Source organism: Anopheles maculipalpis, chromosome X, assembly GCF_943734695.1.
Source record: "Anopheles maculipalpis chromosome X, idAnoMacuDA_375_x, whole genome shotgun sequence".
Classification (NCBI taxonomy): Eukaryota; Metazoa; Arthropoda; class Insecta; order Diptera; family Culicidae; genus Anopheles; species Anopheles maculipalpis.
This window is the reverse complement of record NC_064870.1, coordinates 1,036,070-1,051,807: the sequence shown is the minus strand read 5'-3', so window position 1 is coordinate 1,051,807 and position 15,738 is coordinate 1,036,070. Positions and strand designations below refer to the sequence as shown.

The window sequence follows — 15,738 nt, the reverse complement described above, 5'->3', positions numbered from 1 at the left end:
CAACACCCGAACAGCGCGAAGGCACCAACCGAAGCCGCTTCGTGACGGTAGCACCACCGAAACAGCCCTCGGCTCGCGTTGGTGGCGGGAAAAGAATTTCCCAGACTCGTGCGCTCCGCTAGTGTGCCGTGGGTAACGTTGGCGAGCAGTTCGAACAACCCGTTCCTGCTCGTGATTCGCTCGGCTGCGGCGATGGTGTGTTAGCTCGTCTCGAGATGCAAACATTCAACGGTCGGCTGGTGTGTTGTATTGATGGTGGCAATTTTGCTCGTCCGTTGATGATTTAAGTCGTGATCCTGGCTTTTTATCGTGTCGCAACTCGACAGTGTCGTAGGTTAGGGGTTGTGTGTGGATTTGTGCCACGTGGCGCCAACGGTTGTCAACAAGTGGTTGTCTCGTGGGATATGTAAAGTCAGTTCAGTCACTTTACACCAGTGGATGGTGTGTTTGTGTGTGTGTGTGTGTGTATGTATACTGTAGTGCACGATCAGTAGCATGATCCGATAAAGATGGCTGATGCACTTTACACAATCAATTGTCGAATCCTCTCGGAACATTTCAATCAACCATAAAGCACCCGGAACAACTTTACATCGGGTAAGTTAAGTCCAACGGAGTTACTGTTAAATGTCATCTGCTACTCAAACTGAACGGAAGTCCCTTTTTAAAACGAGCAAATGTATGTATATAACCTCCAATCGTTGGTGTGCTCGTTTGTCACTGTCGACCTGCCACATGGCGGCCAATCTGGCGTTGCCAGGCACTTACGATAGCGGTGAGCTTGGCTATCGTCGCAAGTCGCAACCTTATCGCAGCAAAGGGATGAGCAACAACAAACGAAAAATCTATATCCACATGGGAAACTTTATCTTATCGCTTATTGCTGCCTTCCTTCGCCCATTCATCCGCGACGCACTTCACTTGCCGGGAACACTTTGTCAGGGGGAAAAAGGTTACCGACTATGATGCCAGTCACTAGTATATTGCTCCTTCTGGATCTCTAGAAGCCGTTGCTGTTTGTTACAGCAGAAAATAAAACCAGACGAGGAAGAAACCGCTCAAGGACTTCCCAGCTCCAACCAAGGCAATGTTACCAAACCGGTGCCTAGAAGCCCGGAAGTAACGCATCGAAAACAGGACGGACAACTATGTCAATATCGATGGCCCCGTAGACAAATAGTGAGCCTCTCGTCCGAAAACTAGGATCTTTGGATGCTCGCCTTCCCCTGGCCGTGGCGTAAATTTGAGCGCAAAGCAATCGAGAGCTGCCGGATAAGTCTGTCGTTCGATAGTTTACAACGGTCCGGAATCGGTCACCAGCTTGCTTTCGCTTTGAGTCCACTGTCAAGGTAAGAAATTGAGTTTTCAACGAAAATGTTCCAAAATAAATACTAGTCAACCGGATAAAAGTAGTCAGCAGGTTGTGGGTGGCGTCCAGTGGCATAAGTTATTGGTTACGGTTCGTGTGCTTTCTAGCCACTAGAGGAACCTCAAGACAGCCATCCCACCTATAACCCATGGAGGATCCCTATTCCTGCTTAAAACATACAGTTGATACGATTTTTTTTTACATTAAAACTTAGTTGATCAATGTCAAGTGATTAGCCATTTGTTCAAACAATAAACCAAGGTCTCACCTTGCTAGATGAACGGTAACGAAGTTCCGGAATTAAAAGCGTAATTAAACAAAACTAAAACAAAGCAGCGCAACACACACACAATCAGGCAACAATAAACAGCAAAAAAAAGGGGGGATCGCATACAAAACGATGACAGAAGCTGCGAAAAGGAGGAGGAAAGCGGTGATGATAGGGGCAAGAAGGAGGAGAGAAATTAAGAAATAATACTTTTGTGTGCAAAGGGCAATGAAAGGGGCTCGGTGAGGAATATCATTATACCGTGCTCTCGAGACATTTACGAAGCGTAACGCGGGTTGCCGTCCGTCAGGCGTAACCATTTTGTTTCGTCCTGTCATTCGCTCTGATCCCGTTTTACCATTTCTTTTTTGTTGTTGTTGTTCGCTCGCGATGGTCCATCACCAAACAGCAACAGACTGTGATTCTTCCGTGAAGGATGGAACCGTTGTGCCGTCGGTGTGGGTGGCGTGTGGTTAATATGCGTGTGGTGGTTAGGCATCGTGTATAAGACGTGCACTGTGAAGCATGACAAAATTGAAATGTCGCTTTCGGAGGTATTAGCGGTCGGGCGGTGGTGTGATGGTGGAGTGTCCCCCATCGCTCAATCTCGATCGTATTATCCGATGATCGATCTCGTAAAACCGCTCTCGGTTGCCTGCGGGCAGAAGATGGCGATGAGCAGCCAATAAAGCCAGTCTTTTACATTGGCTGACGCTGACAGAGGGGATCTATGTGTGTGAGGGTGTGTGTGATACCCAGACACCCCGTGATGGCTATTGCTCACCACGAATCGAGCCATCGAATCCCTACCCTCCCTCTCCGAAATACGAGCGCTAGGATGGTCGAGGTCACGCGAACCTACCGGTCTACAAGTTGAACCATTTTCTTGAAACCACCGCTAGGCCGCTAGGTCGAGCGGGTGATAATTTTTATTGTTATGATGATGCTGCGTGTGTGTATAAGGGCACAGGAGGAAGGACTGTCCCTGGTGCGCGTGTTGTTACTGCAAACATCTTACGGTCCGATCCTGCGACATTGTGCAATAATGCCTGCTTATTACCGTCCCACTATAACGCTCTTTATTTTATTTCCAGCAAACAATAAGTGAATCTACTTTGTTGCAGTGTAAATAATGCCACGCGTTGGTGCACGCTAGATCTTAGATAAGAAAAAAAGAAAACTGTGAGAATTTTTAATCGCAAAATACATTCCCATTGATGGAGACGCCCAGTACTTTACCGCACATGCATGGAGACGCCTAGTGTTTTATAGTTGTTTGGACTTGCGATAATTTATTCTTTTTTAGCTCTAGCTAGCTCTTCATACGAATTTATGGGCCATGTTAGTCAAGTAAGAAATAAAATCATTTGGTTCAACAATATCGATCACCTGCCGCCTTACATCTACGTCCCCATGAAATCGACAATCGAGGGGCTCGTTTTGTAAAATGTATTTCACGCGAAATATCACTAACAAACAAAGACCATTTGCACCAGAAAAAAAAATTACGATGCTCCTTTTTCCCCCTCCTTTTTCTCTCTCTCTCTCTCTCTCCCGTATTCAGAGACCATTTCGATGCCCATTTTGTTAGAAGTGGCTCTCACCAAGCGAAGAAATATGCTTTTTTTTTCATTTTCAAACAATCATCCAGCCCCACCAAGAAATAGTCGCTAAACCATGATTTCACCCACCTTTTTTTCCTTTATCTTTCGCAGGGTTCGAACGTGTCGCCCACAAACGCACCACCCGTGCGGAACTCCAGCAGTACGCAAATGGCAGCAAAAAGTGGTTTCAATGGCCAAAGGAATGCAAATTGAATAAAGCGTTATCGACGGGTTCGGAAGCTTCCGAAGGGTAGCGTGGTAGCGTGTGGAAGCGAAACAAAAGCCAAAAATGGACCAACGGGCGGCACAGCCGTCGATTGTAGTGCGATCGGGATCAAGCATCAGGTGTGCGAAAGGCGTGTTAAAATAGAAAAATAGTAGGGCGCAAAGAAAATCGAAAACTCAACATTAGCTTCCTCATCCTTTAACAGGAAAGGCGGTTGGTCCTTTTAAACCCGAAGAAGTGTCGGTTGCGCCTAGTTTTCGTGCCTTTCTTGTAGCCCCATTTTTCAAGCGAGGCATTTGAAGCTTTCTTATTATTGTTTATGTTATTTTTGGTTTATAGTTTTTGGGGTTTTTGTTACAAATTCCCAAACCGGTTGAATGGTGGTGGGATAGAAGAGGAGGTTATTTTTTTGTTGCCGGTGGAAAGTAACTCGTCTACCCGAAAGAAAAACCCAAAGACGGGAGCTAACCGCAACCCAAACAAAGCTATCGATCCGACCGCTATAAGAGCTGCCCTATGACGTGGGGAAGTTTTTTACAAACAGTAAAGCGATACAAATCAGACACCATCAAAGGTCGTGCCACTGTATCGCCCATTCCGCAAAACAGCATCGCCAAATCGCGTGTGATCGTGCAATTAGTTTTGCTGGCCGTGTTTCGCACAAAGGTAACGCACACCTTCACCTAAGCAGACGGTGCACACCGATCGTGTGTGTACGATACCTGGGGGCGCCTTGGGCTCGTGCCAGGTAATTAATACCTGTGACCTACCTCGGCACAGGTCAAACCGATTAATAACAAACGTCAACAAAGCGGGGACGCGACAACGAAATCAAACACAAACACGCGACAACATGGGTGTCAATTCGTCGTCCCGACAGGATGCGAGCTTTCTTTCGGATGAAGACGGTAAGTACTGCGTCTATCTCTCGTTCTCGCTCTCTCTCTCTCTCGCCACCTAAAACAATTTAATGAATGACAGATGTTGGTCACTTTGTTTCCTTCCCTCCCTAACCGCATTCTTTTGCTGCTTATGAAGCGTGAATTAAAAAAACAAAACAAATCAAAGATAAGTAACCTAAGCAGCGGACGGTAAACACTCATCCCACAATCCAAGGGCGGTCTGGAGTAATTACGCTAAGCGTCTCATCTTTTCGTTTATTTTCATGTGCCATTTTTGTGCCTTAACAATGGGACAGAAATCACTTCGAAAGTACAGTGGGGAGAGGTGAAGGAAGACGTGCAAGAATGTTCCGGAATTCGCTCAGCTTAGCACGCTTTACTCCACCGTTGTGCGGTGGTTGGGCTTGAAAAGGGGAATCAGCACCCTTTTCCAGATGATGACAGCGGCTGCTGGAACCTGCTGGATGTTGTGGTTTTGAAGTGGCTTCCGAGGTCACTTAGTCAAGAAAATAAAGAAGAAGAAGTAGTTTTCTTCCAGGGGAAAAAATCAAACTCTAGTCAGTTAAGCGTTAAAAATCGTGCCCTTAGCGCTACGTCACCAAACTCCCTTAAAACTTTATAATTAAAGGTTGAGTAAGGTGGCAAAAAATGTGGAGTTCCACTTTCGGTAGCTCTAGCACGTGCATTTTATAAAGAAAAAGAAACAGTTCAAGGTCAGAACGCTGACGTTGGAAAGAGTATATCCGGGCTCGAAGGCAAACATCCTGCATTCCTGGTCCTGAAGGTGATAAAAAACGAAACAAAATGGCATCCCCGAACATCCAGCCCGGCGATGCTGTCAAGCCGAGTAAACGGGGGCCAGTAAACATCAACAAGCATTTTTTTGTTTCCGAGACATTGCAGCGCCGCCAACCAGCATCTTGCCCGGGCTGGTTTCCGAGACAGGAAGCGATCTTCGGTTTTGAAACCTGGAAAACGGTTCGATGAACCTAAGGTACACTCTCGAATCAACCAAAGGGATCAGCATCAGTAAGTAGGTAGAGCGTCCGCGTTTTGCTCGAATCCGATTCGAGCCGAGCGGAAGGCTTTACGAATAATAGCCCGTGGGCAGCATGCTGGGTGCAAAAACCTTCGGTACCGACAATTACACGGAAAGAAGTACGGCATCGTTATGCTTTTAATGGTAATTAAATCCCGTCGATTGGTCGTACTGGTGTGCCGAATCAACAAAACAAGCAGCTGGTAAACCGGCGGGACGGATTTATTACACGCTAATGAGCCATTTTAATGAACCTAGGCGCAGGCCCCCTTTTTTCCTACTGCTGTAGGTCAATAGCGGAGATTTTCGAGACCCGGTAGACTGGTAACAAGTTTTGAACTTTTTTATCATTCAATTCGCTCCAATCGTGACGCTATTTTTAGTGCCACCGATGATTAACGTTGTCTAAAGGAGGTCTTTCCCGCAGATCACTAGGATGAGGAGTAAAGAGGGACTTCAAATGATTATATAACCGAACTGTGTTGAACTGAAGTAAAACGAGTATTAAAACCGCTAATAAGCTTTACGATTGCATACCTTCAGGCGCAATCGGACGTTAACGGAACGGATTCCGATTTTTCCTGCGCTGAAGCTGTCACGCTGGTGGTTTGATCTCTCCTAATTTACAGTCACTAGGACGAGAACAGCAAACAGTTTTTTGCGGCAAAAATGTTTTCGTATCGTCTGCTCAATCCGGGGCTCCGGAAAGGATCGTCCGTTGAGTTACAGCGGGTAAATATCTAATGAGATTCTGGCATTTCTGGAGAAGGGAAAGTTCATACAGTGGGAGCCTGAATCTGGGCGATCGGACCATTTTAAGCCCCCGGAACATACAGCAGAAGCTGCGGTTCACAATCAATGAAAAGGATGAATAGATGACTTTTTAACAGAAAAAAGGTCAACAAAACATTGTTGACACTTATGGCTTATGGCTGGCTTGAATCGCTTTTTTTTAGATCCATCCACGCTATGTAAAGCGACACCTTTTTCGAATATTGATGGAAGCTCCTGCTGACAACGGAGCAAAATCATTACTACAAAGCAGAACATTCTCAGAACGGTTCGAGCCATTTCTTGGCCTGCCGTCACACACACACACACACACACCAAGCTTTGTGTTTGTGCTGTGCAACGAACCCAGGCAAGCACACTACGAAGCATCGAAATTATCGTTCCGCAAACTGGTAACCCCGGTGTGTGCCAGGTTTCCACAGCGGCAGCCTCGCAACGTCGCAACGAATGTCTCCGGACCCAAAGCATCCGAGCAGGACATCCTCCGTTCGCTGGATTGCTAGCGGCAAATAACGTACAACAAAAGCTAACCACAAAACAGGATTATAAACTCATTAAAATCATGAACCTGGGTCGTCCTTTCCTTCCCACCTTCCAGTCTTTCTCGCTTTGCCCTCACTCTCGCTCTCTCTCTGAATCCTTTCCCGTGTAAAAGACATTGCACTGCTACCCGATCCCTATCGCGCTGGAGGAATGGTGAGACCGGTACATTATTAAAATATGATACCCGTACACACACACTCACACACATCAACTCCTTCTTTCCCCTTGTTTGCCCTTTTGTACTAAAATGTCCTTCGTGTGCCCTCCTCCCTGGCGGGCTTCATCTGCATGGTGAGATTCCTTTTAAAAAATGGTTACACTTGAAACGTTTCCTTCATTTCGATTCTTATTATTTCGAGGGTTGATTAGTTTCGGTCAGACAGACAAGACACTGATGATTGTGATGCACGTCCCCAGCGCTCGGAAGGATTTCTAACGCACAACTCCGCTTTTTGAGTACGTATACGTGTGTGTGTGTTTGTGCGTTAATACCAGCGCTAGCACGCGCCCAATGGCAGCATTCGCTAGCGTAGGCAACATTCTTCGGACGTGACTGGCGTACAGAAAGGGGATCAACTCCAAGGACTTGGCACTCCGGTTTGCGATGCATACGTAAATTAAAATTGCCACTTACACGCACCACTTGTCCTTTAGACGTCTTTTGAAGCCATTCTAGAGCAACCTGCTCCCTCTCCATCTCTCTCTCTCTCTCATACATACAGTCCCATCAAGGACGTGATTTGCGGTCGGTATTCGTTTCACCGGCGTGTCAGGTATGAGTGGAATACAAAAACGCCCGCCTCCGTGAACATTATCATCGGTATCGTTTTCCAAAATTTGTTGTTTTTATCCGGAATCTGGGATCTGGGCGACGAAGAAGAATCGATATCATTATTGTGCCACACGCTGGTGCTACCAAGATTCCCCGCCCGCCCCAAGCGAAAGAACGCACGCGATGAGTGCGTCAGGATAAAAGCGAAAGCGAAACCTGTAGGATTAGGTTTGGGCGCGTTGAAATCCACTTTCAAGTTCACCTGCCTAAGTCGGGATGTTTTATGCTAACAAACAGTGGCTCAAGCAGCATTAGCAAGCAGCATCGGCAGCGAATCGGCTGCAAAACCGGCTCGTTACAAACGGTCTATCGGATGGGGTTGCTTGCGTGCGTGCGCCTAAATGTATGCTTTCGGCACTGCACACCCAATCGATTGCAAATGACGTCCCCATCTATCGGGCATGTGTTGCTTGTGGTACGTGTTTTGCATTCGGTTAGCAGCTTCATACGTGCGTCCGTTGGCAAACATTACAAAATCCCTCTATCGGTTGATATTTTACTGCTGCGTTTGAAAAGTGACGCACCATTACGAGCAATCGGACGTACGTACGGTCCGTCTCACGGCATGCAACAAAAGGCATACACACTCTATCCCCTATCAAAATCTGGTTCGATGATACCAGACGATACGAACTAATCAGGCGTGTTTATTTTTTTGGTAGAGAGAATTTGCGGTTCAAGGCAATGAACAGGGGATAATCCTATCCAGGCCACTTGACCAGCTCCAAATCTTCACCTTAACTAGCTGCCGTAGGGTTATGCTGTTTTCGAAGATTAAATTAAATTTTGGACACATGCCCTCCAGCCGAAGGTCCGCCACCGTGGCCACACGGGGTTGTAGAAGCTTCTTGGAAACCGAGAGCGAGAAAGAGAGACATGAAAACGGTCCCAATCATCAGCAGAGGCCAACACGTTGTTCTCGGTTCGTCGAGCCGAGTGGGGACAGACCTTCCCCTTTGAGGATAGCTCAAGGCTTTATTTTTCGCTCGCAAACGTGCAACAAACTACTCCGACGACGACCTACGAGCGAGCGAGTCCCACGTCGATCACTAATTTGTGGGCCGTGTGTGGTAACGGAAGGATACACCCAGCTTTTCGACGCCCGACGCAGCCCTATCACAAACATTAGGACACACATTCGACCGCAAGGGTGACACCGGGAAAGTTAATTAATGAGAAAACGTGACACTCGGCCTGTCCGTTCCCGAAACCGGATCGGGGATTGGAATGAGGATTAATTACTAGTATGAATAACCGTTCCCCTGGCTGGCAGCGATGATGAGGGTTGTGGTGGGTGTTGACCCGCTGGACATGAAGTTGTCTCTGCCCAAAACTCGCTCGACATGTCTAGGGCCACACGGAGGAGAGACTCGTCAGTTCAACGTGCAATTTGGAGGTTAATTTCTCCGGTGCTGATCTTGGAAGGAGCTGATCCACCCTAGCTAACGGCTACCAACAGTTTGCGTAATAAAGTTCCTGTAAGATATACTTTTCCTGATGAAGTTTGCATAATGTGAAGCAGTTAATTAAACCGTTGGTGATGGTGGGGTTAGCTATTTTGATTCGCGAGCCGTTTGGAAAAAGGTTCTAACGTTGTGCCGGCCATCGAATGGCTCACTAGACTTGCCGACACCACGTAGTTGGATGGTCAGTCCTCAAGCACGAGGGGACGGATGGGTTTTGAGCCCCGGATCTCCGGGAACTTCGAAAGACACACTGTTTCCATGCAATAAGCGCAATAACGTGTGAAAATGCTACTTCAGATGGAACTTCAGGGCTCCGCCTCAGCCTGCAGGCCGTATGTTTGACAACCCTGTGTCAATATTAGTATCAATTCAATTGCGTCTATATTTAGACAGCGAGCAGTAGGCGCGAAAAACCTCTCCACAGCACGATAATCAGCTTAGTTGTTGCTCTTTGCTAATGCTGCTGCCGCCTGGAAATGGCTGCCTCTCGGCACAATAAGATAGCTACAATCGCCCTCAGCAAATCTCGCTTCAAAGGAAAGCGAGCTAATCGATAGTTGGCACAATTAGATTCAAATATAACACAACGAAAGTAAGAGCACGCGCATTTAATTTGAAGATATTACGGAAATAAAGAAAAGAATATGGAGAGAGAGAGAGAGAGAGAGAGAGAGAGAGATAGAGAGAGAAAGGGTAGAGGGCTAGATTATTATCTAGATAAATAGTAGAAGAGAGAGGGATGAAGGTAAGCAGGGAAGGGGTCGGGATAGTGAAACTTTTTCCAACCAACTAATTACATTTTGCTTTCTTCATCCTCTTCTTCTTCACAGTGAACTTTGACCACTTTCAAATACTGCGCAACATTGGCAAGGGAAGCTTCGGCAAGGTAAGTCATCAGGCACGCTTCGTACACGCTGTCAGTTTGATCGGTTTGCTCGTCTGCCTAATCGAGTGGCATCCAGGAAGAAAGAAGCAAGAAGCCTGTCGAGCAACTGTCACTCTATTTCGGCTTGTCACAACCGCCTGTATTTGTCCGTGTTTGTTGTCCGCTTTTCGGCCTCTTTCGCCAAGATTCGACCAATTAAAGCTAAGTAGGAGGGTTCGTGATTCGCATGGGTCTACAACGATTGCTTTGAAGGTGGAATCCTGCACGCACTACGGTACGTAGTGTGCAGTTTGGTAAAAGTTTTATGTTACAAAAGGAGAAAAGAAAGAAACTGAGGTACCTCAGATCCGAAGAAATTCCGAGCAGCGTTTTGATGCCTAATGTTGTGCCAACTGCATTAGCTTGTGCTTTAGTTGGTTGCCCTGTTTACCGCTCCATGTCACTCGCGTCCATCGCAGCCAAATGCAATTTATCGCGATTTATTGTGTATACATTACTATGGATTCGCGGCTCCGTGCGTATCAGGGAGTAGCAAAATCAATCGTTACAATTCTGTTATTCTAGCTCACTGGTTCGCTGAGCTTCCGTCACTCGTGCCATTTTTCTTTTCCTCCTGTTAACACCATTTTTCCTTCCTCTGTCGCGAAGCACAAATAAAGCGTCTCATCTTTACGCGCCTTCATTCATGACCCCGCGGCTACAGCCGTAACGCCGGGCGAGCAGTTTCATCTGCACGGTGGCACTTACTACACCGACCGAGAAGGGTTTCTCTCTTCTGGTGTGTGCCTTACCTTCGCAACCGGCCTTTCATCATCATCACAATTCGTGCCGCGTGCCGGATAATAGCTCACTAAGTGACATTGACGAAATTACTGCTTTATCTTTCCATCGCTCGTTCTGCATTCCAGTTCCCCATTTGCTTCCCCACAACCTCAGCCCCCCCCCCCCCCGCCCTCGCTCCCCGCTCCCCAACTCGGTTGTCTCCGTTCGCCGATAATATTATGGCATTGTAACTAATGAACTGTTCTCAGGCTCGATGGCTGAGTCACGGTCGTCAGTTGACGATGCGCTGTGTTTTTTGATGCCTTTTTGCTTACCACTGCTATCTTCGCTGCTCCTTCCGTACCTCCGTACACTTTACCGTGGAGGATTGGTGTGCCAGGAGTACCCAGCCGGAAGCCCGCTCGTCATCACCGACGTCGACCGCGCTTGACACGCTCAACAAACGGCCACAATAAGATTGGTTCCATTGGTCTATGGTGCTCGCAAGTGTGGCAGCTGTTCGGGTCGGAGATGGAGATCGATGCTGGAAACCAGGTGAAGAAACTGCCAGTGACTGCCACACCACAGCAAGGAGAATTGAAATTGACAACCACAAAGACTACACATCGGTAAGGCAACACAGCCAGACTGGATACTGCTTCACAACTTCCCCAACCGCTAATGGTAGGGAGAAGGATGTACTCAAGCGCTATCGGACGCTAGTAACGTTATCGCTTGTGGGTTGGTAATTGGTTGGGGAAGACCTCGACGCAAAGGGGGTCACTGCGAAACAATACACCCAGTGCGGTCGAAGAGCGAAGATACGGTACATCCGACCACCTCGCACGACAACAGCTGAGTCATCGCTTGCGGAATATATACGGTGGACGCTGCAGCGCGTCAAGCACTTGAAAGGAATCCGTGATGATAATCGACTGGCAAATATCACTGTCGGTAATAATAGCGGCACTGCCACACGATATATCCTTGCCGGCACGCCTCGCCAAAAAGACAAACCTCTCCCATTGTTGTCCGACATACCGAAACGGAGGTAGCATTGTGGCTGGAGCTCGTTAAATTTTGTCGAGTGCCCACTTGACTGCCGGACCTAACGAGGTACCCGGACGACCGAGTTGAGGCACCGAAAGAATCGGAACGTTTCCAAATCGAACAGTGTGCATAAAATGGCATCATTGCTGCATTATTTATAGCTTTACTATTTCCTATTCTTTGAGAAACGAGAGCATGGTTTTAGAGCTTTGGATGCAGAATAAATTTTCCATTTTATTTTCGTCTTCAAAAATTGAAAAGCGGTCGGGGAAAATTTAATTTAAAAAATGTTCTTTATTTCTCGGCTTCAGGAGAGCTACAAAATTTTCAGAATCGATTCCGGATAGTCGGTTCGGAATCGAATCCCGCAATTGGTTCCGAAACTGACCATAATTAGCCAAAACCCGGCATTTTTGTGGTCGTTGTTTGTTGAACTTGAACTTGAATTTCTCATGTGCCGAAAGTACGTCTTTATCGGGCTAGCAAATATTGTCTGAATGGAATGATTTCATCCATCTCACCGCCCCATGACTAGCAGGTTACCAGCATTTCCGCCCACTCAATAGAACATTCATCCTGGCCGAACCTACCAGCCAGCTGGACATCATCATTAACTCGAGATCCGAACACTAGCGCTGGGGAGGAAAAAGGGAAGCAAAGCCCAAACAAAACTCCCACGTGTCCAGACACTTTGGGCACGTTTCGCCGCACTCAACACTGCTGGCAATGTGGACGTTAACGAGCGAATAAAAATAATAATAATAATAATAACAAAGCAACACAAATTAAAATGCTGCTTTTCTGCACTTCCGGTGCACCGGGTCAAGGTGTTTGCACACACCCACCACACACATACACATCCTATCGCATGTGGCATTTCTCAAGCTCGGGGTGTATTGCTTGCCTTTTGTCTTAAGCACACAAAACATGCATCTCCAGATGTCGGCGAACGCTAAGCAAGAGCGTGGAGCTTGATTACTTTTGCCTTTCTTTCACTAAACGCTCCAACACACGAGCCAGCAGCTGCGAGCGAGTCTGCTGCATTCCTCTATACAACGCTCGCTGCAAGAGAGCCCAGTGTGAGGCAGAAAGAAAACAACTAAAGCTCGGTTGCTTGGTGCAACCGTGTTCTAAATTGCTCTATGAAGTCGCGACCAAGAGAAAGAAGGGAGCAAGCGAATGGAAGAAGCGGTAAAGAAGTCACTTTCCTTTTGCCAGTTGTGTGTGTGTGTGTGTTTTTTTTAACGATACCAGTTTAATTTGCATCCGATCTGGTCGGTAAGGGCGAAATGTGAGATGGTTAGCTTGATGCGCCTAACAGTAGGCAACGCGCAATGCACAAATGGCCACTTTTGTGCCGGGCGGGCAGGCGTTTGATTTAGATTTTGGGCCTTCTTTTTGCCAACGTTAGAAGAGAGGGAGAGAGAGAGAGAGAAAGAGAGAGAGCACGCGCGCGAAGGCAAAACCGGAACGATGTCTTTCAACTTTCGCCATGATTTATGCCTCTCCAAGGGACCACCGTTTGTGTGCGCGAGCCGCGCAAATGACCTTAACGGAAAAGTTATTACACAATAATGAACCGCGCCGAGTTTCCTTTTCAAGTCTCTCCCATTTCCCGCCTCGTTGCCGCCCGTTCCTCCCCATTATCTGTGTTTTTTTGGAGGGTTGATGGGGAAGCTTTTCTTAATCTGCTGTTTCAGCGTTGGGGTTTTTCTTTTCATGCTTTTTTCTCTTCTTTTTCGCCGATATGGTTCATCATCCCCACCGTTGTTCAACTGCGCGCGAGAAGTATCGTTTCCGAACGTTGCGTATTTTGCCTCTCACTCTTCGATTAAACTTCGGTTGAGATGAAATTCGTAAGAAAAATATGTAAAATTAGCTGCCCTCATACTGGACCTGATCGTCCAAGCAGGCAGAGAAGCTGGGCTACTCTTGACCACGATGCTTGGTTGTGATTTCCTCACCACAAAAGCTAACCATAAATCACTCACAAGCGCGTACACACACACACCCAAAGCATGGGCAGCTTCCAACTACGAGAAGGGTATTCCATTTGTCAGTTTGCGTTTTTCTTTTACTTCTTCGCAGTAGGTTATTGTTGTTTTTTTCTTTATTACTCTTATAATTTGTTGCGCACCTAATGAATCTTCGCAACGAAAGGCTTCCGACTTTCCACCGGAAGGAAAAGTTCTACGGAAAAATGAGAAGCGACTGTTTAAAGAAAGGCGTACAGTATAAATCGGAAATGTTTTCGTCCGAAAACAAGTCAATCGAAACGAATGAGGCGAGTGTAAGAGGCATGATTTACTGCCTGGTGTCCCAATCGTTCCCAATATCGATAGTGAGTAACGCTTCGTAACACTCTTTTGGCTGTTCCCTTGTACTTGCGGGTTTGAATTACATGAATTCCCACGGGAAGCGCTGTTAGAGGTAGACAAGTTCGCGCTTTGTTTCAACCAACTGCAGTCCTCAAGGACTTTTCTTCGAGATGAAAACAAAGAGTGGATGCAGTCAATCACATTTATCCTAGCGATTGAGCAAAGATAAATGTTTTTTTCCGCTTTACCAGCTGCTAAGATTTGCAATTGTATCTCCTTGTTCGACTTCGTTCGTTTTCTTCGTTAGCTTTCATTCCACGGCCACGGCCAGCTGGTGTGTCAATCAGCGTATACGATGCTGCGATTTGCATTTGCGAAGCGTTTTGATGTTGCGCGTCGCACCGGACAGACACCCGATTGCAACGATAAAATGCTTGCCGTTCGGTCCGTTAGTGTGATAGTGCTTTGAAGCAAAATTCTTCGAAAGAAAACCACTGCCAGCAACCTGCCGGTGACCGGTGTCGCGAACGGGAAGGTTGCAGAAAAAACAACTGGAAAACCGAATGCCGAAAGATCAACGATGCCGATACAAGTACTTGCGCTTGGATGGAATACAGATTCAGACGTTTATTTGCCGCCCGAATCATTCCTCCGAAGACCAAAAAACCGCTTAAGGCTCACTTAAGAAACTGTTAGCTGATCAATCGCAATTTCTGTCCACAGTTTTCCGTCTGCGTTTTCTATTTTCTATCGCTTGTGATTTGCATTTTTGTTTTTATTTGTGCAAAAAGAGCCGTTTTTCTTCACTAAAGTTCTAATTTCCAAGCGACAGTTTCGTTGAGGGTATCTTTCCCAAATATCAAACCATCGAAGCCGAAGAGACTTGCTAGGCATTGGTGTTTTCTCACCTTTCACAAGAACCGGGCGAAATTTAATGATTGCGAATGGGATTTTGCCAAAGTATCATCTGTACATCATCAGTACCGTGAGAGGGAGAGAGCAAGAGATAGAGAAAATAATTGGAATGAATCTGATTACTACAAATAACTATTTCATCTGAAATTCACTTCGCTTTTTCCCAGTACCGAACGGAACCGGTGAAAGAGGCTCGACTTTCGGCTCGAGTTGTTTTGTGTCCACAAAAAAAAAACGAAGTCTCTCGGGATGAAAGTGAAACCGTATGGGAACCGGTTTACTTCAGCAGCGGATTGTAATTTTCAGTTCGCCCTTAAAGCGATGCGACGGAAATGATTAGCTTTTTTGGGCTGATTTTGAGGAGCGGGGGAGTGGGGGGGGGGGGTGGGGGGGGTTGAAGAACGGCTGAAACTGCTTAAGCGGTGGTTCCGATTCCGTCCTCTAGGTGTGCGTGTTTGTGCGCTTTGCATACGCGCAGGCGACACCGAACCTTGCGTCGGTAGGCAGTAGGCATAAAGCACAAGACAGATGGCGCGCATCGTTGCTGCCGGGATGGAATTTAATTAAACTTTGCTACTCGTCCCGTCACTTCGTCTCGCCACCACCCGTTCTTCGGCGTCTCCGAAAGTGAAGCCTTCTAGCTCGTCGATCACGGTTCAGTAGGATGGCGCGGTGCCACGATTGTCGTTATTTTTGCCCGCGCTCATGCGGTCTAGTAGCCGGATAGAATTTCTCGTCACATCACAGCAGCACGCTGCGTACCGTT

General features: G+C 47.0%; 1 protein-coding gene across 1 annotated transcript in view; it reads left to right on the top strand.

The window, feature by feature from the left end:
• The first annotated feature begins 4,309 nt into the window (after positions 1-4,309).
• LOC126557644 (serine/threonine-protein kinase 32A) overlaps positions 4,310-15,738 on the top strand; it is a 38,832-nt gene continuing 27,403 nt past the window's right edge. The window contains exons 1-2 of the mRNA XM_050213498.1: positions 4,310-4,375; positions 9,872-9,927. Of these exons, the coding sequence (XP_050069455.1) occupies positions 4,321-4,375; positions 9,872-9,927 (111 nt within the window). The 5' untranslated portion in view covers positions 4,310-4,320. The remainder of the gene's footprint in view (positions 4,376-9,871; positions 9,928-15,738) is intronic.